Source organism: Andrographis paniculata, unplaced genomic scaffold, assembly GCF_009805555.1.
Source record: "Andrographis paniculata isolate CXL003 unplaced genomic scaffold, ASM980555v1 Contig82END, whole genome shotgun sequence".
Lineage (NCBI taxonomy): Eukaryota > Viridiplantae > Streptophyta > Magnoliopsida > Lamiales > Acanthaceae > Andrographis > Andrographis paniculata.
Window position 1 is genome coordinate 3,092,866 of NW_026137620.1, and position 27,555 is coordinate 3,120,420.

At 35.5% G+C, this 27,555-nt stretch overlaps 1 protein-coding gene and 3 long non-coding RNA genes across 5 annotated transcripts; 3 read left to right on the plus strand and 1 right to left on the minus strand.

The window, feature by feature from the left end:
- Positions 1-1,846: 1,846 nt before the first annotated feature.
- On the plus strand, positions 1,847-3,862 carry LOC127241504 (uncharacterized). Its single transcript, XR_007836550.1, has 3 exons — positions 1,847-1,962; positions 2,042-2,152; positions 3,840-3,862. It is a non-coding gene; the product is annotated as an uncharacterized LOC127241504 (long non-coding RNA).
- Positions 3,863-6,833: 2,971 nt separating this feature from the next.
- On the minus strand, positions 6,834-17,345 carry LOC127241254 (uncharacterized). The gene is made up of 3 exons (XM_051260182.1): positions 17,166-17,345; positions 8,331-8,408; positions 6,834-6,969 (listed from the first exon to the last, which is right to left on the minus strand). The coding sequence occupies exons 1-3, from the start codon at positions 17,343-17,345 to the stop codon at positions 6,916-6,918; spliced, it is 312 nt and encodes a 103-aa protein (XP_051116139.1). The 3' UTR covers positions 6,834-6,915.
- Positions 17,346-18,152: 807 nt separating this feature from the next.
- Positions 18,153-22,346, plus strand: LOC127241501 (uncharacterized). Of its 2 annotated transcripts, XR_007836547.1 has the most exons (6): positions 18,153-18,270; positions 18,403-18,469; positions 19,076-19,130; positions 21,733-21,831; positions 21,930-22,192; positions 22,283-22,346. It is a non-coding gene; the product is annotated as an uncharacterized LOC127241501 (long non-coding RNA). The 2 variants fall into 2 exon arrangements; XR_007836546.1 differs by having other exon boundaries at positions 21,930-22,340.
- A 134-nt stretch (positions 22,347-22,480) lies between these two features.
- On the plus strand, positions 22,481-23,677 carry LOC127241502 (uncharacterized). The gene is made up of 3 exons (XR_007836548.1): positions 22,481-22,531; positions 23,332-23,471; positions 23,570-23,677. It is a non-coding gene; the product is annotated as an uncharacterized LOC127241502 (long non-coding RNA).
- Positions 23,678-27,555: the final 3,878 nt, after the last annotated feature.

Below are 27,555 nucleotides of genomic sequence, written 5' to 3' on the forward strand. Positions count from 1 at the left end.
AAATCCACCTTATCAATCCAAAAAATGCCTTTCGAACTTGGCACTCAAGATTGGACCCCACACTTTTAAGATAAATGGCAACGGAAAGGGCTTGATAAGGCTATCTTCCTCTCCACTAACGTTTTCCACCTTCACGAGAAGGTTTTGCTAGCTATTGAAGCATTATGAGATCACAAAGTCAACACCTTTTTACTGCCCGCAGGTCCCATCAGCCCAACGTTAATGGACGTAGCCATGATCGCCTACCTCCTAATTGTGGACGAGCATCCAGTGTTGGCACCCTCAATGGTCAAGAGCTCCCTTTTGACCATGCGAGCTAGGGTTTGACCGACATACATGATAAAAAGTGGACCAACATCGCACCTTGTACAGAGGTCTTCCTCACACCCATGCGACCAAGAAACACAAACCACTTTCCTTATATTTTCTTGCTCTATCGGTACGTCATTCTCTCTCTCTCCCTCTAAGTGTGTACTCCCTATTCATTTAGATTTCGAAATACACTTAACTTCCGATCATTTATTTTCAATTTGCACCTTCTTTCTGGCCAACCTTTTTAGGGTCTTTCTCAAGTCAACACCCGCTTACTTGATACTAAAAAATTAAATAATGTATGTTCAGGTTCTTTTTGGTTTCTTGAGCTATAGTTCATTTCTACTTTCCTGCCACTTTCTATGGTCGTCTGTCCTTTTACTGGATTCTGACCATTTCTTAGGCCTATCTTTATCCCGATTCTGCTATGATACATCCAACCTCAAACCCGCGAGAGACACTCTACGTAAGATTCTTTCTTCACCGAATCGATACCCACTACTATGCCCTCCAAATATAAGAAAATATTCCATAACTATTTTTGGCTTTGTTGTAATACCGACTACCCTATTCCTTATTTAGATCCTTTGCCTAATCTAACCTACCCATTTCCTGGGATTCAACCCTGAAGCCTAGATCTCTATTCTAGTAAGAGACTTGATAAAAAGGGCCGCAAATCATACTCCCACTTTCCATTACCAACCTCAATTCTTTGCACGCCAATTCGGCTATCGCCAGGGTCTACCTGTTCTAGTAGTCGCCAGCCGTCACCTTATCAACCAAAGCCCTAACGGTAGCGTTAAATCCTACTTTTATTCAACCTTACCTTACCCAACTCCTTAATACATTACTTTAAACTCGTATATCCCATTCAAACCTTCTGTCAAAATTGTTGACTCATTTCCCGAGTGGTGGTTGGTTACCTGGGCACAGGTTGGCCACCCGTGCAAAAAGCTGATAGGCCTTCTGGAGACTATTGTAACCATCGAGCCTCAACCGCCTCTGCCCTACCGCCGACCACTCCCCACAAACAGGCACATATGGTTGAAGCTGACCCTAGTGTTCCCAAAAAGAGGACCAAGACAAAGGTAGTTGCTTGAACAAAGCTCAGTGGCCCAACCATGGTACATTAACAAGCTATTAGTGAGTACCTAGCTTATCTACCCATAGATACCCATTGGCTGTCGACTAATCTCCCGCCTTAAGCTTTTTCCTAAAATCAGTAGTATTTCTTACTATTTCTCTCATACTCTGGTTTTTTTAGCTAATCCTACTAAAATGCCTTTCTTGTAGTTCATCCGATTTTACCGACCACTAGCGCCCCTGAACAAATTGCCATTCTGACTGACTTTCCTCAAGCCTTCAGACCAATTACTCAGGCCACCCCCATCGAATTGACTGCGCGCCTTAAATTGCCTCCACCAGTGATTTCCTTAATGATATTTTGTTTGTTTTCTTATTCTGAAGTTTACTTACATTTATGTGTTCTAGGCGCCCGTGCAACAGCCGTCTGAGACCCAACTTCCCAACCCACAAACAGACCAAACTCAACCAAGCTATACGTACCGTGTATGAAGAACCGCAGATAACCGGTCGGAAGAGGTACCGACCATGAGGCAAACCCCTGCAGCCGATTATTCTGTCTGAATGGTTTCTCTCCTTGATATGACTTTTTCCTTGAGGATTCGTATTTACCTTTCGTCTTCATCTGACTTGACACCTTTCCTAGGTACGTACTACCATTTATGAGGCTGCTGGCCAATCAGTTGGTGCAGCCGATCAACATATCGAGGACGTTAATCAACTGACTAGAATTGTCAACCAACCTTCGGGCGACCAGGTGAGGGAACCGCATGTACATTTAGAAGACATATCTTTCTCCAACTCTGGGAACCCCTCCATTAGTCAAGAGGTTGGGGGCTTGATCGAAGCCTAAGAGAAAATGGTGAGTTTAAAATGATTCCTTAGTTCGTGCCCCTATCTAAAAACCTCACTGCAATTTTCTTACATAATTCGGAATGTAATCCTTTCGGGCCCAACCCCCCACCCGCCGGTGAAGAGTCAGAAGTTGGGGTCTGGGCGCTCTATGGATCCCCCTTCACAACACCTCTCATTGCCCATTGCCCCATCTAACCTTACTGTCGTCCAGGGCCAGGTATCAACTTCTCCCTCCATTGACTGCACAAACAGTACCGTACTGAAACTTCACTTATATCATTTATGCTCACAGGGCCAAACTAACCTCACACCCTTAGCCAGTATTTCCATCACTCCCGAGGCTCGGCAAGTGATGACCAAATGTGCCTTAATTTCCTTTCGTGACCTGGACGATCAGACCTTCAAGCCTTCGCTCAGTTTCATGCTTCATTTGTTGGTTCATCCCTCTGTTGATCCTAGTGCCACTCTGCACCCACTTATGGAGCGGATCCTAAAGTACAAATTAACTTCTTTTTTTTTTTTTTTTAATGCGGATCTATCCAGCAAGACATTCTCAACTGTTTGCAACCGACTCGCTCTAGATTGAAAACTTCATCTCCAAGGCCGATGAAAATCTTAGGCAAGCTCATGATCCCCTTGAAGGCCTTCTCCACTCCGGATCCATTATGGCCGAGGACATCAACACCAAAAAAGTAGAGTCTGATCGTCTATCAAAAGAGCTGGATGGACTTCGGAGGGAGATGACCACCCTGGATGGTTGCATTTACGAAGAGAAGCAATTAATAGATGACTATCACTAGAGCCGAACTCAACTTCCTCATGAGCTGCAAACTTTAATTCAGTCGAGGCTTATGCATGAGCATTACGTCGCTTTTCATAATCACAAAAACGGCCAACTTGAGCTCAAATTTTTCGACATCCGAGTTGCACTAGATGCTTTTCTTGTAATAATTTTCAGTTATTTCCTATTTTGATCAAGTCATATTCTCCCTTTAACTAAGTGTATTTTAGCGGATCCAAACCTTCCAACCACACGCCATAACAAGAGATTGAATCTGAGATTTAAACTTAATCTATAAATAAGGAATACGTCATGATATCCCATTGCCTTTCCAAACTCCGCCTGATACATATCTACTACTTCTCCTTATCACCACTAAAAAATTCCTCCCCACGCATTTGAATCCTTAGCAGAGATTTGGGGAAACTCTCTAGAACTCTTCCTGGTTGGGTAATATCCTTTTTGGTGGTCACACACAGAAGTCATGATAGAAATACTAAAACAACTTGATTTCAAATTCAAATTTTCACAAAGTGGAAGGAGAACATACACCAACGCCGTGATCATGAACGTGTTTTGAGTGTGTATGAACCATTCCATGACATCCTTAGTTGAGTGCTCGTACTTGATCATCACATGGACCTACTAGAACATCATGTCATGGCCATTCTTCCAGAACTAAACTGGAACAAACTGTTTTCTCAACAAAGATCATCTTTTTTAAGACTTTGTATTCTCTTTGATCAAGAACGCCCAATCTTTGCTAGACATGAAGATTCATACCAAATAGGATTTGGATAAAATGCAGGAATAGTGGGAACGGTACCATCCTGATCTTGAAGACTTACTGGATGAAGAACTAGAACCGACCTCCAACCAGTGGGATGGAGATTTTGAATCAGAAAAAGAATATTCTTATATCACCCTTTTGGATGATGAGTGAACCCAACATAGGTTAGAACCCTCATGGGATTTTGAATAAACCCAATGAATAATGTTAGTTTTTGTTACTTAAAAAAGCATGATAACATATTTTCAAGTATTTAGCATTAATACTCCCATGTAGTAGTTCATCCTCTTGATCCATATTGATAATAAAAGTTCCATTTCCAATCTTTGTGGATATATTAGTCTTTCCCAATTTGTAGACCATTTCCCTAACTGATCAATTTCTTGTAGATAAAAAAGTATATTCTTCCATACCAGATCTCCTTCTTTAAAAGTCCGATACCAAACATTCTTACTATAGTACCTTGCTCGCGCTTTGTTCTGTTTGACCATTCGATCGATGACTGCTAATCAGATGGTATCCAATTGTTCCAATTTTGTATCATATTCTACTGGAATTCTTCACTGACATCCACTGTTGTGGCTGTTGTTCAGGCTGATGTAACCTGAAGTTCTGCGGGTAACACTGCGTGCTGTGTGAACGTAAGTTGATACAGTGAGAATCCTGTAGCCGAACTCCTACTATTCCGATGTGCCCAGAGAGCTTGTGGCAGTAACACATGCCATCTCTTTGGATTCGTTTCTATCATTTTGTTGATGATACCAATGAAAATTTTGTTCGCCCCCTCAGCGTGCTCATTAGCTTGTGGTAGAAGAAGGATGTTCACAATGTTTTTAAAACTCGTCAAGCTAACTCACCAGATATTTACAAACAAAAATAATAAAAAAGCCTTGGGTTCCTTGTCCAAAGGGTGGCCTTGACCTAAACCCTTGAAAGTTGGGATGGAAACAAGAATCCTATTTTCCAATGATACAACCCACAATCCAAAATCCTATTCTAGAAGCTGAAAAAGCTTGGCTCTTTTTTTTAGTGAAATTATACTCTGAATTGGAAGTCAAAAGAGGATTTGTGCTTCTTATCACAACCTCTTGCAACCTTCAGGAGTCCTTCGGAGATTTTCACAATGGAAAAAGTATTTTGTTTCCATCGATAGTTAGAATAATCACCGGAGTTTGGATGGTTAGAGGAAGTTGAAAAGAGTTTTCTATTCAAGAATTTCTTCTTAAAGAAAATGACGAGGATATGAACACATAATTTGAAAGAAAAAAAGAGAAAAAAGTTTTACGGGGAGAAGAATGTGATTTTTAGAATGGTTTAAAATATTGATTTTTGAAACCTTCTTGATTGATGGACATAAAAGATGAATACAAAAATTTGTTTATTATGAAAATAAGAATGATTATGGGAATATTATTTCAATCCATAAATGGTGTTTGTTTGGGGGATTGGATTTAATTTTCACTATTCATCCAATTTTTTTTCCCCAAAAATATCAATTCAAACACCTAATTTTTATTTTTTACATTATACTAAAAATCAATTTTACATTCAAAACATCACGTCAACATCTATTTATATCACATCATACAACTATTTAAATTCAAATTTTTTACTGTTCAAATCTCAACTCAAAATCCAAACCCCCTAACAAACACAAATAAATCATAGCTATGCTCATATTTCTATTTTGGGGATGGACATGGAAAGGGATACGAACATATTAATTATCATTTTTACTCTACCTTATGCTTATGTTATTTTCTAGCAGTTTATCTATATTTTGCTATTGTCTCAGCATTCTTTATCATAATGAGTTCTGGAAAGGTAATTTTTGGTTGTTCAAAATCATTTTTCTATTGGTCAAACAATATCCGAATATTTTTCATATAATTTAAAAAAAATTATGATATATCAAAAGTTGTAGAGTTCATTCATTTTAAGGCCATTATATGGAATAGACCAATTCTAGTCGTGAGAAATTCTCTAGAACACTCTTGGGACCTAACATTGGTGAGATATCCCTTAACCAAAATATCACCTTATTTTGGTGTAAAATTTTCAAAACGAGATATTGAAGATTCGACAAAAATCACATATATTATTTATAAACAAAACTTACTTTCGAAAAGTAATTAATTAAGAAATTTGCTCAATATTCATATACTAACCTTCGTTTGTCTAATAACAAGATTTCAGGCATCGGAAGCTGAAACCTCGACTGCTGCACAAGGTAGGGGAGCTATTGAAGTGGGAGAATTGGTAAGAAAGTAAATAATATATGTGCTAAACATATATGGTTCAATCTATATAAATATATATCTATATCTATAGATATTATTTTTTCTCAATGCAATGTGCCTGCCTTCTCAGTTTATTTTCATTAGCAACACTATTTATATCATAAGAAAATAAATAAAGTATTTTATTTAATTAATAGCAGCACACAGTTCCTCCGTACCATCTGGATAATGAAGATCTTTTTTCCGTATATTACAAGGCAGTTTCACATTCAAATGCTCCACCCCGGTAATTAAGTATTACTATAATACGATTTATGATAATATATATATGTGTGTGTTTTTTTAATAATAATAATAAATAAATGCATTAATTGCATTAGATCTGTTTTTGATTTTAGTATAATTGCATAAAATATTTTGCCTGAAACTCCTTGTGTTAAATTAAAATATGATGATGCTTTGTTGTAAACACTAACCTAATTATATATATGCAAATTTTATACAACCAAAATAGGTAAAATATCTTAAATAGCTTTACTTGAATAAATTAAAATAAATAAATAAATAATTGATTAAGTCTTCATCTTTATACCACTAAAATATTTTGTACATAGTTTATTTTGATACAAAGAATTTTACATAATAAATAAAATACACAATGGTATATTATATAATTTATCCATAATAATAATAATAATAAAACCAAACATTTTTATTTTGAAGCATATATATAATTATTGTTAAGAAATTATTAATTTCATGTTCTCAAAAAAGACACCAAGGAAACAATAATGATTCAACAAGGGAGAATCCCGTTGGAAGCAGCAGAGGCATCACTCCTTGTCCGAATATTACTACGCCTTCTCAACTTCGATCATTTCGGCCCCAAGAACAGCTGTTTGAAGTTTCTGTAAGTTGTCTAAGTATGCAGTCAACTAAAATGCAAAACATTGCAATAAAATTATAATATATGCAAATTGAACTCTTTATGTATTAACTCTTAAATTGAAATTTTGTTACTTGATCAAATAAAATTGTCAAATAAATAAATGTGTATTGTACATATGCAGACTGGAATGTTGCAGGATAATTCAAGTTCTTCTACTCAGGCTGTGCAGATAGATAGGAGTCCTATGACATTGGAGTTTCCACAACACAAAGGTATAATTGTTAAGAATAAACCCATAAAGAGTTACTCTAATTTTTATGCATACTACTTTTTCGAGTTCTTCGGTCCGTAATGCAGTTTTAATAACATACGTAGAGAAACTATGCATAAAATACTTTTCAAACATACGTTCTAATACTGTTATTATTAAGATATTCGAAAATAGAAATAATAGTTTGCTCTAATTTAAAATATAAGTAAATAATCAGGAAATTGCAATTTTATGTGTTTCTCAAGTCTCCTCAATTATGGAAGTCAATGTTAGGCATAATACATTGCCTTAAATCAGTCCAAAATCAAGTGTGACTGGCAATGGCTCGACTTGTATCAGATTGAATTTTTTAAACGGGTGAAACCACCAAACCCTAACTCAACTTGTTTATTTACCGTGTCAAATTTGTGTTGATCCATTTATATAATTGGATCTAAAATTTTGACACAAATCCTATTATTGTGTTTGATTGTTGTGTCATGCTAGTTTTTTTACAACTCTAGTATAATATGTATAGTGAATTAAGCTTAATAATTTAAGATTGAGCTTAATTTAAATTAATATATAGACAGATTATTAGATTAAAATTATTGTACATATATAATAAATTAATATTATTATATTATAATTAAGTTGTTTTGTGTAAGTTTCAAGTTGAGGGCATCAACTCTAATCCAATTCATTTATTAACATGTCGAGTTCGTATTGACCAATTATATAATTGTGGTAAACTTTTTAACTAAAATACAATTATTTCATATCGAGTTCGTTGTGTCATCTTAATATTTCCAGCTCTAACATCAAGACTAATTAACCAAAACACACACATTAGCAAATTCCAGCTTTTGTTTAGGAGTAATTTCCCTTATTTCTTTTCTTAGCCTATTTTAGGTGTATAAATAGGAGTTGCATGTTTTTATTTATTTTTTAAAAATTTGCATAAATTCAAGAAATTTTAAATACAAAGACTTCAGAGTTCCTCCAATCAACAATGTTTTGTTTATTTTGTTTATTCTTTTTTTTCCTTCAATATGATATAAAAATTGAGATCCCCGAAAAATAATATCATCGCTAATGGGTGACCATGACTAAAACGGTGAAAAACAAACCATGGACGAAGATGATGGTCCATCTTGCTGGCCATCCTTCATTTTGGCCGCACCATTGGTCGTGACAACATGGTGTTCCTAAAAATAGAATAAATAGTCAAGGGCATCTTATCCAAAACTTAAACACAATAATTACACAGATGAATCATTCATGATGAAATTTAGTACGGGGATGCAATTTAGTACTGGGATGTTGATCAGTAGAAAATTCGTGCAGCGTTAGAAGAACTTATCAAGGAGGTATCAAATGAGATGTGTGCAATGGCGTAAAAGTATGTGTAGATTGGATATAATCACATATATCGAGCAAAGTTATAGAAACTGCGTGCAAAGATTGAGACAATTATATTTATGAAAGACGGAGATCCAGAATATTTCACTCTTCTTTTAAGTCATTTGATTGGCCAACTTGCGGAGTATGTCAAGCTCGTCGATGAGTAGAGGGTTGTTAAGAGGTATTACTGCACCGTGCTGTCCAAGTTCAGCCATGTCATTTATACCATGGAGACAATGCATTACCTCTCTCTATTTTATCCAATAAAGAACTTATTGGCCATCTTAAAGGTGTCGAAGATTGATGTCTCTCACATTGAATGACACCAACTATAACCATAAAAAGCTAAGCTTTACTAATTGAGGATGAATAGTTGGCTTGCGACAAATACAAATAGAGCAACAAGAGAACACCGAGCAATAATGATGATCATATTCATCATCATATCAAAGGTGACCAACGAACACCTAAGATTAATGGTGGTTAGAAGAGTGGGCCGTGCGTGCAATGAAAGTAGGGAAAACTACTGTACTATAAGAAGATTGATAAGTGAGCTAGAATTGTTGGTAGCCACAATGCGAGTAGGCGTACCGCACCCCACCAAGGTAGATGATGATGAACCAACATTACTTATGGCGGAGGTATGCTCAATCACTAACAAAATTCATCTGCCACTTTCTAGATTTATCGAGCTCAATGAATCACGTGCCCAAGTTACTCTCGGGAATGAATAAAAAAAAAGTGTTGTAGTGACATACAATATCTAGATAATAGTGCTAAGAACCCTACGATTGGAAACAACGACTATTTTTTAGAATTGGCGATAAACATCACCACATTGGTGAAGTTCAATGATAGTTCAATTATTGGTATCTATAGATATTACATAGTGATGTTCCCAGATAAGAAAAGGGAACATCGTGCGATCACTAACATCAACTACATCCCAAGGCTAAAAAAAACATCGTAAGCATCGGGAACTAAATGAGAACAATTATGAGGTATAGATTTAGAAGGAGTATGGAGGATTTGCAATCAATAATGATGATTTTTAGGCAAAGTAATGCACACCAAAAACTGAATGTATATGTTAAAATTAATTAATGCAAAGCTAGGGTGTTTAATGGCACTAAAGGACAATGAGACATGATTATGGCATGTATGGCATGATTATCTAAACTTCGATTCTTTCTATATGATAGATAATGAGAACATGTTATTCAGGATCCCAATGACCATTAATCCTAGGAAAGTTACGAGTTCTATTTATTGGCAAACAAAGGCCTATTTCTTTTTCAATAGCTCAACACCATATAGACTACTCAATTTGGTGTATGCAGTGGTATCTCTAGCCAAACAAGGATCAAACACTAGCTACCATAAAAAAGTTTAAGGATAATGTCACTGTGGAAACATGACATTGTCTATAAGCCGTATAAATAATCAAAGGGGAATTGATCTAGCATGGGCAATACTACATAGATAAAGGGAATCCACAATAGCTCAAGGTACGTATTTGCCCCAATAAATAAAATGAACTAACCAAACCATAATCGGCATGACATGATCCCATAACGTATCTAGGCCTCTCAAGATGTGATATTCGATAAGAAGGCAATATGGATTGGGAAAATACTCATGATAAAAAGATGTGGCCAATATTGGAACTTCCTTCATTGAGCAAGTGATCATTATTTGAGGGGAGCCGCTTACACCTCATAATGAGGTCCTGACATCTCCAGACAAAGAATCTGTTGGGGACTCCCATTTGTGAATATATGATTAATGACTGAGTTTCTCTAATAGTTCGAGCTTTTAGGTGAGATGGCCATTGCGCATCCGACAGAATCACCATAGACATAGTGCAACATAGTTCAGATTCAACCCTAGATGATTAATTGTGTCGCTAAATATTGAGTCCTTTTATAATATCAATAATGATCACTTTAGAGATCCATGATGGTGGTTTAGGATGATAGGTGACATAGTTCAAGAACCTGTCATTAAAGATGTACACAAGCTGCGACCCATTCAGATGCCAAATGATGCTAAAACAAACGAACTCTATTGAAGAAAATAACACCTGGCAGCTAACCAAACTCCCTATTAGGCATGATAATTTGGTTGAAGTGGGTCTTCAAGATATATAGAGATGTGAATAGCTGCATCAAAAAACAAAAGGTGTGACTCGTTGTAAAAGAATATGCACAACACGAGGGGATCGACTTCAAGTAAGTCTTTGCTCCTGTATTAAGGAGATAGTCAATAAGACTTCTGCTGACTCTAGCACTATGTGAAGGTCGGTATGTACATCACCACTTGGATGTGAAGCTCGTATTTTTAATAAAGAATGTAGAGGAAGTCTACATACAACAACAACAACAACTGGGGTTTGACATCAAGAAGCAGGAGTACAAGGTTCTTAGATTCTGCAAAGTATTGTGTGGATTGCGCGAAAACCCGCGTGCTTGAAACACCAAGCATGATGATAGTCTCTTGGGTCTGCGCTTCTTTTGATGCATCGATGAGCACATATTATACACTTTACGAGGACATTATGAAGCACTAATCATCGGCACTACATCGATGAGGCAATCATTACTCAAACAGGTCAAGCCAAGATTGATTAGTTCAAATGTGAGATTATGTCCTTGTTTTGCATGAGCAACCTCGGCCTTCAAACCTACTCCTCGGCATCAGGTTCAACCATTATGAAGGTGGGATCACACTTTGTCAAAATGCCGATGTTGAGAAGCTTCATAAATAGGACGACATGGAAACTTGCAATCCTTGCCTAACTCCAATGGAAGAAAAGCTCAAGCCATCCAATATTTCGACAATTCCACACGTGAACTCTACCTCGTACCAAAGTATGGTAGGCAATCCATGCTATGGATATGTAAGTCGATTTATAGAGGATCCATAGGATGAACACCTCATTGCAGTCAAATGAATCATTCGATAGATCACTGAGGCACAATCTTTTGATGTCGCCTACCCCAAATAGAAAGGAGAAAGATTGCCATTGTCAAGTTTTAGTGACATCAACATGGATGGTGACTTAGATAGTGGGAATACACTGCTAGTACTTTTTTCTTCATTAAAAAGAGTCCGATCTCATGGTAGTCCCAGAAACAACATGTTATAGCTCCTTCTTCATGTGAAGTCGAGTACATTCCTAGTGCAACGTCAACCTGCTAGGACATTTGGCTTTATCGACTACTACAGAAAGTACTAAACAAAAATTTTATGCATCGTGTCGATGAAAAACTCACGTCATAAAAATTTGTATTTTTGTTTAGGAGAAAGTTTATTTGTTCCTTTTCATAGGCTATTTTTTGTTTATAAATAGGAGTTGCTTGTTTATATTGCATCCACTCCAAAAAATTGAAAATACAAGGGCTTCTAAGTTCATCTGATCAGCTGTGTTTTGTTTATTGTTTTGGTGTTTTGCCTTCAGTGATACAAATAATTTTCCAATCGGCCATGGAAGTAACTCTGGCACTACTCAGGGAATCTCATCGTTTTCTAGAGGCCAAGGATATAATAATGTCTCACAGCAAATGGTTAGTTTTCAAAATCACTTTTTTTTTTTTATTATAATTATAACTATTACTATTCTCATAATAAGAATTAGTAGCCGTTCTTGATGCTGCAAGCAATGAAATTATAAGTTTCGTCCAAAATTTTTCATGGTAAAGTTGTACATAGTATGCATATATATCATTTGTTCATTTCTGGATGAGTAGTCGTCTACATACAAATATTAGATTAAGAAACATCATTTTACACTGGTTGGCTGAAATATATACATGTTGCTTCCATAAACTAATCAATCTTAATACTTGAAGAGTACTGAACGTGATCGATCAATTAAACATAATTGTGCTCTAATATTGTGTAGTAAAAATTCGTGTTGTGTAACTTCCCATGTCCCATATCGGAAGTGTTATAAAAAGGCAGGGGCATTGACTCCTATAAATTGACCCATTTGGGTCCTATTTTAAAGCATGACAACAAACGTTTTTTCTTTAGTAACTAGAGATAGTGAAATTGAGATTTGGTGAGTTGTTGTGAGGCGTGTTTTACAATTTTGTCCGTGCAAGAATTGTAAAAACATTTTAGTGGATTATCCCGTTTTAGGATCGTGGATGTAGGCCTGTTGTGAGACCGAACCATGTTAAATTCTTGTGTCTTGTTATTTGGTTTTATCTCTTTTCCCTTGTGTGTGTTCCCAACAAGTGGTATCAAAGCGAGGTTATTTTTTAGCGAGGTCTTGGCAAAGGGAGGAGAGAAGAAGCAAGAGGTGTTTCGAGAGAAGTTGACGGCATGCCAGCAGTCAGGTTGCAATTCCGCAGCGGGGTTCTGGGAACACACCAGATTTCTGCCAGAAAGGTCGGTTCTGCCTGTGAGTGTCCTGGCTTTAATTGTTAGCCTCAGTTTATTTGGTTGTTGAAAGTGCTTTTTTATTGGAGAGTTATTAAACACTATGTCCATTACTATGAAATATGAGGTTCCATTCTTTGATGGAAAAAGTGATTTTACTATGTGGCAAAGCACAATTCAAGATTATTTGGTGCAACAAGGTCTTGATGTTGCCTTGGAAGATACAAGGCCAGAAGGTATGAAAGAAGGTGGATTGAAGTATGATTCGGAAAAAGGTTGTTAGCACGATTCGATTGGCACTCACCCCACAGATAAAGGTTACCGTGTTGAGGGAAACATTTCCGAATAGGTTGTGGGATACTTTGGAGAGTAAATTTTCCACGAAGACGTTGACTAACCGCCTGATTATGAAAATGGATCTATACTCTTTGAAGATGGAGGAATGAGGTAATATAATTGACCATATTAACAAGTTTAATGAGCTAGTATGTCGATTATTGAATGCAGGAGAGGAAATTAAAGAGGAAGAGCAAGCGTTGCTCTTGTTAGCTTCGTTGCCCAAATCCTACAAGCTGTTGGTGCAATTAATGTTAGTTGGAAAAACTACATTGAAATTGAATGAGACGATAACGGTTTTGAAGGAGAATGACAAGATAATGGGAAATGAAGACGCTTCAAAGAAGAGTCAAATACTAGCTGTGGGGGGTTCTGAAAGAGGGAGAAAAATGAAGAGTGACCGTGGTGTAAGCTTGAAATCCCGGCCTAGAGATTACAGCTCTATTGAGTGTCATTATTGTGGAGAGTTTGGTCACATTCAAAATCATTGTCGACTCTTTAAAGAATACTTGAGAAGTTTGAGAAATTTGAAGGATAAGTCGAAAGTTGAGAACTCTGCGAACGTGGTCAGTTATGAAGGTGATTTACTTCTTTTAAATACAAATCCTATTGAGAATTCTAATTGGGTGATGGATTCTGCTGCCGATGTCCATATATGTAAAGATCAAGCTTTATTTGATACTTTGCATACAAAGGGAGATTTTGGCTATATTAATGTGGGGAATAAGATGAAGTAGGGAATTGAAGGCATTGGAAGAGTTCGTTTGAAGCTCCACAATGGTAATTTCAAAACAATTTTAATGTGAGGTATGTGCCTACTTTTGGAGCTAATGTTATTTCATTGGGCGAGTTGGCTTCACATGAGTATAGATATATTGACACTAAAAATCTGTGCAAAGTGTACAAGAGTGACAGCTTGATTATGCAAGGGAGGAAGAAGAAACAAACAACATCTGTTATCTAGATGGATGCGCCTTGGGAGCAAATGTGGAGAGTAGCAATGATACGAAGAATCAGAAAATCGAGAAGAGAGTTCGCTTTTCTGACATGGTCGAAATATGTGAGACTATGGGAAGAGGGAGGAATTGTTGTGTAACTTCCCATGTCCCACATCGGAAATGTTATAAAAAGGTGGGGGCATTGACTCCTATAAATTGACCCATTTGGGTCCTATTTTAAAGTATGATAACAAACCTTTTTTTATTAGTACCTAGAGATAGTGAAATTGAGATTTGGTGAGTTGTTGTGAGGAGGGTTTTACAATTTTGTCCGTGCAAAAAATTGTAATAAATATTTTAGTGGATAATCCCATTTTGGGATCGTGGATGTAGGTCTCTTATGAGAACGAACCACGTTAAATTCTCGTGTTTTGTTATTAGGCTTTCTCTTTTTTTTCCCTTGTGTGTGTTCCCAACAGTTCGATATATCCAATTATATTAAAATTAGCAATATACTATGTTTTACCTCAAAGCTAAATGGTGAAAATTTACATTCATTTTCTTGAAGTTTTCTCAAGTTAAAGAACTTCATGTCTATTTCTTTATAATAGTTGTATTAATTATTTTAGTTTATTTAATTTGTTATTGGATCTTACTAACAATTTCATCTATCATTCAAACTGCTTACATCATCTGTAATGTACCAATTCTAAGGCAATGCGGGAATCTCATTCAGCATCTATACCTAATGTGATCTCTTCAAGGCTCCATCATGGACAAACCTCACAACCCTCTATGTCTTCCAGTCGAAGGTAATTGATATATATAAGTTACTTTTAACTATAAATAAATTGTAAGAATTAGAATTCAACAGTATTATTATACTTGTACTGCGTGCATGTACTTAAGAAAATCCTATTGAATTTTTACAGATTGTCATTATACGACAGAAGGTATCAAGAAATGGGTCTCCCTGTAGACCCTCATCTACGCATTTTTAATTCAGTGAACGGACAAGGTACATATTATTATTATTATTATTATTATGGTGAATTGCATAATACCTCTCTATGTTTTATTATAAATGGATAAAACACTTATGTTCTATTTTTTTGCGTAAAATCCTCTTTTAAGAACAAACTATATTTTTCATCCCAATAATGAATAATAACATGAAGAAATTTAGCACAATAAATAAAATACTAGATTTTTATTTTTTTTAATGCATTTACAATAAAAGAAAAATGGGTATTATGTAATTTACCTTTATTATATTATTATTGTTATTATTATTATTAGGAAATGACATAAGTCGTTATGTTAACATATTGCTACGGTTTCCAGGTGATGACCAGTCAACATGATAAAACACGTCAAAGCAAGGCATGGGTATAACTGTTAAGAGATAAATACTTTTTTTACAATTAATAATATTTTTATTACATTACTTACATTATTTTTATTTTTATTTTTATTTTATTTTTATCATTTTTTGTTCTCTTAATTCAGACAGTATGTAACGTTATGAGATATTGGGGACTGAAAACATACAATAATAATTTCTTCATTCATATGTATAATGTATGGAGTATGTTACGTTAAGAAGTGGTAATATAAGGATGCCCTCCCTATCGATAGTAGTGATGAGGACTCCGACTTAATTTGAATTTGATCACGTGTTGTTAATTATCTCAGTCACATCCACATTGTCAAAATGACCAAACACGATTCCAAAGTGGCAATAATTCAACAATTGTGAAGTTCTTGTTCACACAATATGATCCATTTGTTCTTAACATCACCTTGTAATCCAAAAAAAAACAAAAGAAACATCACCTTGTAATTGAAGGTTGGACACAAAATATCGAAATTGAATCATACTGACAACATTAATTAAAGTCGTCTGAGGCAATTGAAGGTTGCCATTGCCCAAAAACACCACTCATTGTACTGTAATTTCACTTTCTTTCTACTTGAAGGCCCCCGATTGGTGATTGCCCAAAAACCTTCTCAAGAAATTCGGATAATACTTTAGAAGATATGATGAAAACTATGACATCTAATATATTGCAATGTCAACAAAAAACTTGGACTTAGAATAGGAGCTTGGAGGAATAAACATTAACTATGGTACTATTTGTTGCATTTTCATGTCAACAAAGAAATAAAACAATATATATATATAAGAAATTAAAAAAAAAAAATTCTCAAAAATTACGACCATCTTATACACGAATACACCTCAATGGAACTACACTTCTCCGACACTTGGTTAAACATATATATAATCCTCCCAAATCCCCTTTCATGTCCACGCTCCCCACTCCCCATCATGGTTCGCAAAATCGGCTAACTCTATCCAAAATAGAGTTTTTTTTCATTTCGATCCTATATATAAACAAAGAAGGACAAGATGCAAATGATGGATTTAGGGTTTAGAAGACAGTGAAGGAAAGAGAAAAAATGAGAACGACGGGTCAAGGGTTTGGAGAGGAAAAAAATAAAATAAAAGAAGTTAGAGACAACTTGTTAGGATTTAGGAAAAGAAGAAGATGGAAACCGTGGGAGAAAGAAGAATACTTGGTGTAAGAAAACAATCTAGAACCAAAATCAAGGATTCGCCCAATAAATTAACAATTCTAATCCGAATCGATAACAAACAACACGATTCTATGAATTGCACATCATATACCTCAAATAAAACCAGTTTATTACAAATAAAGCTCAGGCCCTTCAGAAACCCAACAAAAAATGGTGACCAAGCCAAGAAACAAGGAACCAAACCCAAACTAGGCAGTCAACAACTCACACTCACCACAAATCCAAAATATTCACCGACGGGGCAAAAGAAAGAACACACGAATGCTTATTCGCGACTAAATCTTACTGCAAACAACTTACACTGCTTTGAAGAAAGCTCGTCGGACTAGGAAGGCACCGGTCAATGGAGGCACGCCGGAAAACCTCAAGGAATCGATTCACAGGTGAGCTCGTGAGAAATCGCGATGAAGGAGAAGAGAGATTAGGGCTGTTGTATCGCGTGAATGAATGATAATTCTCTCTTCTCAACCCACAACACATATATATATATATATATATCTAAGAAATCAATGATCCAGATTAACCCTAATTAAATGAACGGACTGGATCTAATTTGGGATAAATAGGTTGCAGGTCGAGTTACACATATTTGAGTTTGAGTTTCAGGGTATGGGTACCAAAAAACCAACACTTGGTTTATAATTAATGCATTAATGCTCTTATGGGATTGGATTATAATTGAAAGGGTTAATTTTTAAATTAGAAAATAATGAAATAATAGAATAATTTAAAATTTATTTATATATTATAATTTTTTATTACAAATTTTATAAAAAAAACATAAATCTAGATAAAAATATAATAAAATTTGTTATTAAAATAGTTTATGTTACTATGATATTAAAATAATATGCAAAAATATAAAATTGAATATATAAGTTGAATTGAGGTATAATAATTGTGTTAATACATATTTGTAACTTTTTTATATATAATTTACTTTCACTACAAAAAAAAAAAAGGTAATAACTACAGGTTGAGGGTTCGTAACAATAGCATCGTAACAAATAGGTATTTTAGTTACGATAAAATCTGTGACAAAAAAATTATTGTCCGGTCAACGCTTTAGGTACAGTAGTTTACGTAGAATTTTATGTAACAATTAGGAAAATGGTAAATTTTGGTCAAAATAATATTAGTTATCATAGATTTTCGTAACCACTGATATTAATTTCTTTTTTTCCATTTAAATTTAATATTTGAATTTTTTCTAAAAATATATATATATAAACGCGTATTTATAGTCTTCACCCAAAAATCATAACTACACAAATTAGGGCACACATTCTCCCCCTCACGCTGTTCTCCTCCCTCGCATATCGCTGTTCTCCCCCCTCCTTGCGCCGACATGACCATCATCGTCAAATTGGTTGGATTGACAAGCTATTCCGGCGCCGGCGTTCAGGTAAGGTGTTTACGTTTTGTCCACTAAGATTCAGTGTGGACCTACGGTTCTTCGTCCATTGCATTCGCAAACCGATATTGATTTGAGGAACACACAAAACTAGCTTGCATTAATCTTCCATTTCTTCTTTAGGTTCATACGGACTAGTAGATTTGGGGAGTGGCTTAGGGTATGGCATGATTGCTTTCTCTTTGTTCAGGTATGTGTCTAGAGCAAGCCATTGATGTCGATTTTTAAATTTTTTTTGTAGAAAGATTGTTCGTTGATGATATCTTGTAATTCGTTGATGATATCTTGTAAGACTCTAGGATTTCTCCAGTAATTGGTATGATATAATTGAACTAGTTTTAGAACGAGATTTCATAGTTGAAATTTACACAGTGGGCTGCCCTAGGTTTTGTGCAACTTTTTTTTATCTTAAATTTAATTGTATTATTAAAATTTTTCATCCTAATTGTTATGTTATATTTGACTAGATATATGCATATTTTAGAATAATTGAAATTGAAGGGTAACCCTTGTTTAACTATTTCTATAATTGAATATGTATACCGGAATGTGTGGCGTGTAACATCTATGATGCAGCCTGTTATATCAACTATTGGATCTTATTTTTTGCAACCTACGGATGCATGTAGATCTTGCTATGCTCATATAGTGTGATATTACATGATTGAAACCACTTTGTTTTGTTTTTTTTTCTAATCTCGTACTATAATCATCGAAATCAATTTGTAAAATTAATACCATTGCACTTATTAGTTGCAACAATATGTGAGTGCTCATATTCATTTTCTGTAAACAGTTCCTTGGGCTCCTGGTGGTTCTAAAGTTTTCCGAAACCCAGCACCACCTTCTGGGTTAGTGATTGACAACTTATATGGCTTATGTTCTATGAATATTTCATGATTCAATTTTCTTTAATTCTGGCTATTGACATCTCATTGTTTGTTTGATTTTGCATCTGCTGTTATGTAATTTGGATAAATTTCTTAAATGTATACTACCGTAGTCTCTAGTTTTTGTATCTTCTAGCTGTAAAAATTTATGAATACCTTGTAAAACTGGAAGTCATCTTATCTATGTCCTGCATGATTATGGGCTTCAAGTATCTCATTGTTCATTTGCAAACATCTAAATGGTTGAAAAAACTAACACTATGTTGTATAACGTATTTAATCGTTGTATCTTAGACTTAATTAGAGCCACGACCAGTTAGGATAGAGTTTAGATGACGAACACAATAATGATGATTTTAAACTTACAAAACACCTAAAATCAGGGTGGAAATAGATACATCAAATCTGATTGTGATCTTGAATCTAAAAAAACAGTTGGTATGACACCCGATACACATTTTATATAATAGTACATCCTTTCTGGTTTCATAAGAAAGATTTGTGACTATCGAAAAGTATTTGGCCGTGTTTTAGATATTTGTTACTCTTGTTAGGGAGGTAAACAACGTCGGTTTTCCCTTTATATTTTGAAGATTTTGTGTTCGTTATGAATACGCAATATGTGCCTTGCATAGGCATAAATGTCATTTGTTTCTAAACAATGTGAATAACCTCATTCTTCTTCTAAAACAAAGTATACCTGTGGAAATAATATGCATCATGCTTTTTGATTGTGTGTTAATTTCATATAGTGTCGAGATCCTAGAATTTATAGTGTCAACAACAGTCACTTATGATAAGTTAATGAATGAACTAATTCAAAGGCTTATCCTGCAGTTTCAGTCCCTTCATCAGCATATAATACTAAAAGTGATATATATATATGTACCAATTCAATCCTAAAATAAAGAATGGATATTGTGAACTAGTGGGTGTTTAACTTTTGTAGTAGTTTGTGCTTTATTTACTGAAAATTAGTGCATATTTTACAGGCTTATTTTTTTTATGGGATACTAAATTATGGAGACAAAGGCGTGCAGTGTGAATTCAGGATAAGCATACTTGAGTTTAAAGGAAAGTCTGATTTCTTTTTAATGCATTTCCACTGTGCAAAGCTTCTACGTGGTCTATGTTTTATCGGGTGGTGGTGTAGTTAAGTGTTGTATGCATTCCCACAAATCTGAAATATTCTTTGGACATCATATTTGAGGATTTTTTCATATTCGTACAAAAGGGTAAGGAAATATTTAGAATAGTTATAAATTTTCTTGACATAAGTAGGGTATGGATAATTCTTACTGCTCTAGTGTCTAGAGATGACGGATCATAATATTTGGCGGAGCGTAGAAATCACTCAATTCTCATTAAATTGCATCCATAAAAGGTTCTAAAGTGGAGAGGATGGCTGATTTTAAACCATGAGCCTTAATGTTGTGATGAATGTTATGTTTTACTTATAAGTGCATTACATGGACTTGTAGAGACAGATATGTGGTTTTTTTAAAGCCGATGCTATAACTTTATTCTTTTAAATTGAGGGTGCATGCCCGTATCAATACTTAAACATTAGGAGTTTGAATTTATGATATGTTGATGGAATTGCATGTATATTGCCTTTTTAGATGGATAGGAGTTGGATAGACGATGCGAACTATATCTTGGCTCAAATTTGGATAGGGTCAGGGCTTTCTTAGATTTTGCGTTCAAAGATAGGAACTCTGATGCTTCTATCTATGGTCCCTGTACGTCTTGTGGAGATCGCATAACAAAATCTCGTAGGGATATCTTGCTCCATTTGTATTCGCTATGGATTCGACCAATCCTACAAGGTCCGGACTTCTCATGGGAAAGGAGAGGCGAACTATGCGGCTATAGAAAACAATGTTCCAATGCATTGAGACGATGAACTAGAACTTTTGTTGTAAGAGTGCGCAACTACAGAGCACATTGGGCCGGGGCCCAGTAACACCGATGAGAAAGATGAAAATATACATTGTGGCAGTAAGGGATACAAAAAAGGTAAAGGTTAGAAGATGTAGAGAAAGAGCTTATACCACGGTGCAAGAAAATGAGCAGAATCTCATTTATCGCTCACCTTTTGCACTTGAAGTTTTTGTGCCACTGGGCTAATAAACCTATTGACTTGTTGTTAGAGTTGTTAAGGGATGCACTGCTAGACGATGTTGTCCTCCCGAAGAACTTCTACGAGGCTAACAAGATCACGAAGGACTTGGAGTTCATATGCAAGACTATCCATGCATGCATCAACAATAGAGACGAATAATAATTTGATTATTATATTTGCAGAGTCTTATTTGAGAACTAAATAATTCTTATATATGTAGTTTCAATCCAAGAAAAATGCATCTAACGTACAAAAAAAAAAACTTTCCACATCGTATTGGGTGGAAGTCCTTCACGACTCTCGCGGAGGATGTACCTTTTATTACAATTAAGTAATCAGTCCAAATTTCCTTTGTTTCTATGTTACGCTCCATCCCTATATTTTATTTTCGCATAGTTGATATGTATTTCAATGACGCAATGTCTTGTGTTGATGCAGATCAAGGCGAAGGGGAAGGACCCCGACAATTTAGAGATTTGGATATCCAGTTGGATACAAGCCAAGGGAGCAGACAATTAACAAACCGAAGATATATTGGTATAATAAATTTATTCCTTACGTTAATAAAATTTAGACATTAAGTGCCTCTATAACAATACGAGCAAGGTCGGCCTCACTTGATTCCTTTGTTGTAGACATATTTGCAGAATGAGCTAAACAAGATTCCCTCGGAAGGGCGGACTCCGGCTGTTCGAGAGACTCTTTACTGACGGGCTATTGGGGGAAAGAGCAAAAAGCGCTCAAAGGTTTACAGTGCCACGAGTTCAGCTCATCCCCGTAATGATGCAACTGATTTAACAAATAATGTAGCATTCCAGCAAGGGTGGGAAGAAATGTAGAGCGGATTTGCAGAGTTGAAGACAACGATGGCTGAGTTCAAAACCATCAAGGCTGATGTGTATGCATTCATGCACAAAAAATCCGGAGTAGTTAGTGGTCCATCTCTAAGTATTCTTAATATTCACTAGGATCTACTTATTCTTGATAGGCCACAGCTCGTGTTGATACGGTCTCTGAATTCTCAAGCCTGTGTCCGAATCACCTATGATGGTATGATTTTCTCAAACCCTAAAGTTAACTAAGTGTCAACTTTAGGCTAACCTTCTTCTCCAACCTGTATCCTTCCAACTCTTCTGCAATCTCTGTTGTAGGTTGGCACCCGTATGCTTATATTATCTCGTACCGAGAGAGAAGAAAGTTGTTGCTGAGGGACTTCTGCTCTGCCCCCCTGCACCAGGTTCGTAGCATTGTGCCTCAAATTTTTTCTTTTAAATCCTTCAATATGATGTTCATACCGCATTGTCGATGTTGTGACTGTACAGGTCTCATAGTGCAGTTGATTATGGTTTTATTGAGTATGGGCATATTTAATTTGACATATGTGGCAGTTAGAATATTATGTATATATAGGCTGTTAATGTAGGGACAGTGGCTATGTTGCTGTAATATCGATTTTGTACTGATCTTATATTTTTTATCGTTCACAATGACTGTTTATGGCTATGCTGTTATTATATTATTTAGGACCACACTACAGTCCTAAAGCTGATGAATGGTTGCTTTATTATTGATTATGTGTGTAGCCCCAACCTGCACACAATAGGTTTTTATGTGATGAGGATCACTAACATATAATTTGATTTATTAGTGGTCAATACTCTGAACTTGAACTCATCTGTGGGGGTCTGCTCATATTTAGTGCATAAATGATGATTAATCTCCAATGGCATGATACTACGACACATACATGGAGCAGTCCTATTTGGGGGTAACCAGAAGGAGTTATTAATTATTGAAATTATTATTTTAATATTGTACATGAACTGCTGTTTTACATAGGTTTTATTGTTGGATGGTTGGTTTATAGTTCGAGTTGCAAATGCATTGAAAATTAGAAAGTAGTGTAGTTTGGTGCCTAATTAATGGGTCAAATACCATGTATTGTACTACATGTCCGAATGTACATACTCGTGGTATATGAATTGGGAAATATATGGTGAACTACATACTTTTAAATTGCTCTTTTGAATGTTGTAGGTGACACACTTTCGTTGGTCAAGGTGTTCGTTACATCTGCCTCAGTACCGGACACACCCCTTATTTTGACGACAATTGCTGGGGCGACTACTTTTCGGGTGGTTGTCAGTGAAGATCCTATTGAGTGGAACTATAAGGACGTACGGATCTACTTTCTCATAACTTTCACATTTTGACTTCCAAAATTGAAAGAAATATTACTACTTAAAACTAAACCTTATTCTGTTGGTAATTGCAGCTCATGCACCACCCCTGAAGCATATCGACCGATTCCTTTATGTTTTGTCTCTGTTTGCCTTATCAATTGCATGTCGTAGATGTGCTTGGATGGTAGGTTTTAATGGCTATGTGAAATACATATGGAATATATGCATAGACATTTAGAGTTATTTTTGTGTGGTGAGAATTGTTGCTATGGATTGATAGATTTCCCCACTTGCTTATTACTAGGTTGGATGTTTGAAATGGTTGCATTTTGCGGAACATAATGTCGAAGCGGAGATGTTGCTAGGCTGTTTGATGGGTTACTTTATTTTGTTGCTTGGTGTTGGACATCGACTAGTAAATACTGTTACGTTAATAATGTTGGTATTCCCTTATAGTGTTTATTGTTTGCAATTATGGCCGATCGTAATATTTATAGCATGGTTGTATACAAATTTTCCTTTGGCATAAGAAAGATCACAACAGGTTAATTTGTTACACACAATTTCAACTGTACCCATAACTACTCTTTTTTATGAGACACTATTTTTCGTAACAAAAGGAAGAAATGGCGTAACAAAATGTTGTTTTGGATGTTTGTTTTTACGACCAGTTCTGCGACCTTAAGAATGGATAGTTTGTTAAGGGTTCAATGGCGTAACAAAAAAATTAAATGACATAACAAAAAAATGAAATGATGTAACAAAAAGAGGTTTTTGGACGTAACAAATATGAAAGGATAATTTTTTCACAGCGGGTTTTGTGACCATAGGAAAATATATTGTTTAACACGGCTTCATTGACGTAACAAAAAACGTACACTGACAAGCGGTCATTGTAAATATTTTGGTAACGAGAGGAACTTTTGTAACAAATATCGTGACTAAAAGTCCTGCCACACGCGTGGAAAGCTTGACTTTTCATTACGAGAGAATATTCATATCAAATATCATAACAAAAACCTTGCCAAAAGGAACGTTGACCGAGAGTAGTAGTTATGAAAATGTGTGTGGCAAAAAAAATTTGTGACGCGAGTACAGATTATAGATAAAAGTCGTCACTAAGGCGTAGAAAATATACAAATTGCACGAAAATTGGCTTTTTGTTACAAATTTTCGGCCCTAGCAGAAAACTGTTTTTACCAGGGTAAAATTTTCCCGTATCAATTCAAAGTATTTTCTTAAAACTTTTTTGTTTGTCTCATTCAAAAGCATCACTTCCTAATATAGTAAAAGTAGTTTATATATAAATACCAACATATCTTTACTTTTACACAAATTACAAAAACATAATTACTTTATTTGTACTTTTTAAGGGAAAAAAACGTAAAATTATCTTATACACTTCCACTAACCAATAAATACTATTATTTTTAATCCACTACAAAAAAAATAAATGACCCATTTAAAATGAGACGGAGGGAGTATAGTATTTATTAGTATCTAACAGAATTAAAAATTCATATAAATTCTTTTACATAGTTAATACTTAATTGAGATTAGCTCGATAAGTCGCGTCGATATACCAAGATGTGTCATGAATGGTTACGGCCAATCCACAACCGATGTCAGTGATTGTGAAACATGCTCTGATAGCAAAAAATAAACACAAATAAGAAAACGAACTACAAGACAAGGCTAGAAGAACTCAATAGACTTTATATTATTGAACTTGTTGTATATGCAAATCTATATTCTCAGTCTCACGAAAACTTGATGAAAATGATCGGAAAAACTGCGAAGGATTCTCTAGGACACTCTAGAAAGCCCCCAGATGATACTTTGTGTCTACAAAATTGGATCTTAGCAGAAAATCCATTGTTCGGAATGAAAAGAAAAGGGTTTGTAAATGAAATTTAATTAATACTAGGAAAAAATACAAGCAAAATAACAAGAAAACTATAAAAATAAAAAAAAAATGGATAATCTTGCAAAAAAAATAAATTGCAAGAAATAAAAAAAAAGAGAAAAATATTGATAAAAAGGGTAAAAATAAGGTTGAAAATGTGTTGGTTGGAGACCTTCTCTTCATCGCGAATCCTCCAGTTTATAGTTTTCCCAAACATTATAAACTCGCTTCAATCAATGTTTATTATTGCTCTCATTTATTTAAAGATCATGGCTCTTCATAAGCCCATGTAACCGATGTAACTTCATCACTCCTTGATGAATAATCGTTAAAAGGATAATTTATGAACCCCTAATCATCCCGTGAGATGAATAACGGTTGAAAAACCCTCAAACATCATTGAATCTATCATTACTTCACCTTCTTAATTGAAATCTTCATAACCCCCAGCTCTTTAATTTCTTATTCAAGCCGCATTTGTATCTCAATTACCACAATGAGTTCTAAAGTTATCGAATGTCCATCATATAACCCATGCGTTCACGGTATTCATCCATTTCCGCTGGACTTACTCAGCTTAGGCCTCACTCTTCAGTCACAGGTTGTTGCCTCCTTGTCAACTCTTCCTCCACTTTACGCTCAACTTATCACTTGGGCCTTTGGTAAATGGGGTCTCTTTTTCTTCTTGGTCTTTTCTCGACACTTACTTTTAGCACAAAATATGGCTTACTATTTCATTTATTTGGTCGGTGTCCACCCCCTTTGAGCTTCAACTAACTTGGATCATTACCCTCTTGCATTTGGACCATATAACATTTTTCTGAGGCCTGGATCCGCTATTTTAGTTCTCATTTCCACTAGTTTTATTCCTCTGAGATTCTTTTAAAATCTTGAAGATTTTTTGGTATAACAGATGTCCCATAAAAATATTTGTATGGTTCGCCTTCCGAAAACATCCAATATTATTGTAATTTCTCCTCCAAAGTGTTTCTCTTCAAATCACTTTTAGCGGAAAAATGAAGGGCCAAGAAACATTTTTGAGAGGAAGATTTCTTCTCTATCATTGCAGACTGATGCTAGCACTTTTCCACGGTTTTTTATTTTGAGGGAGTAGCTTTTGTACCCCTATACTTGATTCTGCCTGGTGCTCTCACATGCAACAGCACTGGATTGAATTTTTTTGGCAGTTGTCTATGAAGGCAGTAAGAATGATTGGTAGGCAACCAATGCTCCACCAAACTTTGAACCAACCTAGGCATCTCGTGATACTCCCAAGTGAAGTAGTCCCGAAACTCCCGAATCAGTGCAACTAACTTCTTCTTATGTTCTTGGACCAATAAAGTGCTAATTTTTTCATTTGAGTTCTATTCCATTTCTCAATTTGATATCGTCTAGCGATCTTGAGCATCAACTGATGGAACAATCCTCCGAATCGATAAAATAAACTTTCATCATCTAAATTGTTGTTGGCAGGTGAAATATCGTCAATTATTTCTTGCCCTAGCGATTTCACAATTTGCGCTTTATTTTGGTAAAGACAACTTCCACAACTGGTCCTCCCACTTTTCGACGATTTCGAGATCGTCAACCATCATATTCTTCCATAAAATCCAGCTTTGGATCGGCCTTCTTGTGGACTTCAAATTCCTAGATAGCGATGTTGCATTCCTCCCAATTTTCAGAATTCAGCACCATTATTGATAGAGGAAAACACATTCAAAGAATAATCACCATTATTGAAAGAGGAAACACATTCTAAGAATAATAAATGGCCTTCAAAGCATGGATCTCCAAAAGTGGATCCGCTTTTTCCTTCACCTTGTTCCTATTCCAAAACATAAGTTTATGGTAAAGAGTAGGAGACACACACTATAATGTGTAGATCCAACTGTGACTCAACATGGAAAAATATGTTGGTGTCCCTTATAAAGAATGCCATACGGTCCTTTTTGCTCCCAACAATGACATCCGTCACGCTACTCTAGCGTCCTTGTGGGCATTGCCCATAAAATTCATCATTTCATTGGAATCAACTCGTTCATAGTCTTTCCGATCTTCCTCAGTATGGAAAATGTCAGGATATTGACGGAAGCTCTGACATCCACTAACACCTTACTTACGATCCACCTATCAAAGAAGATGGTGAGGAACAATGGCTTAAGGTGTTGGGTT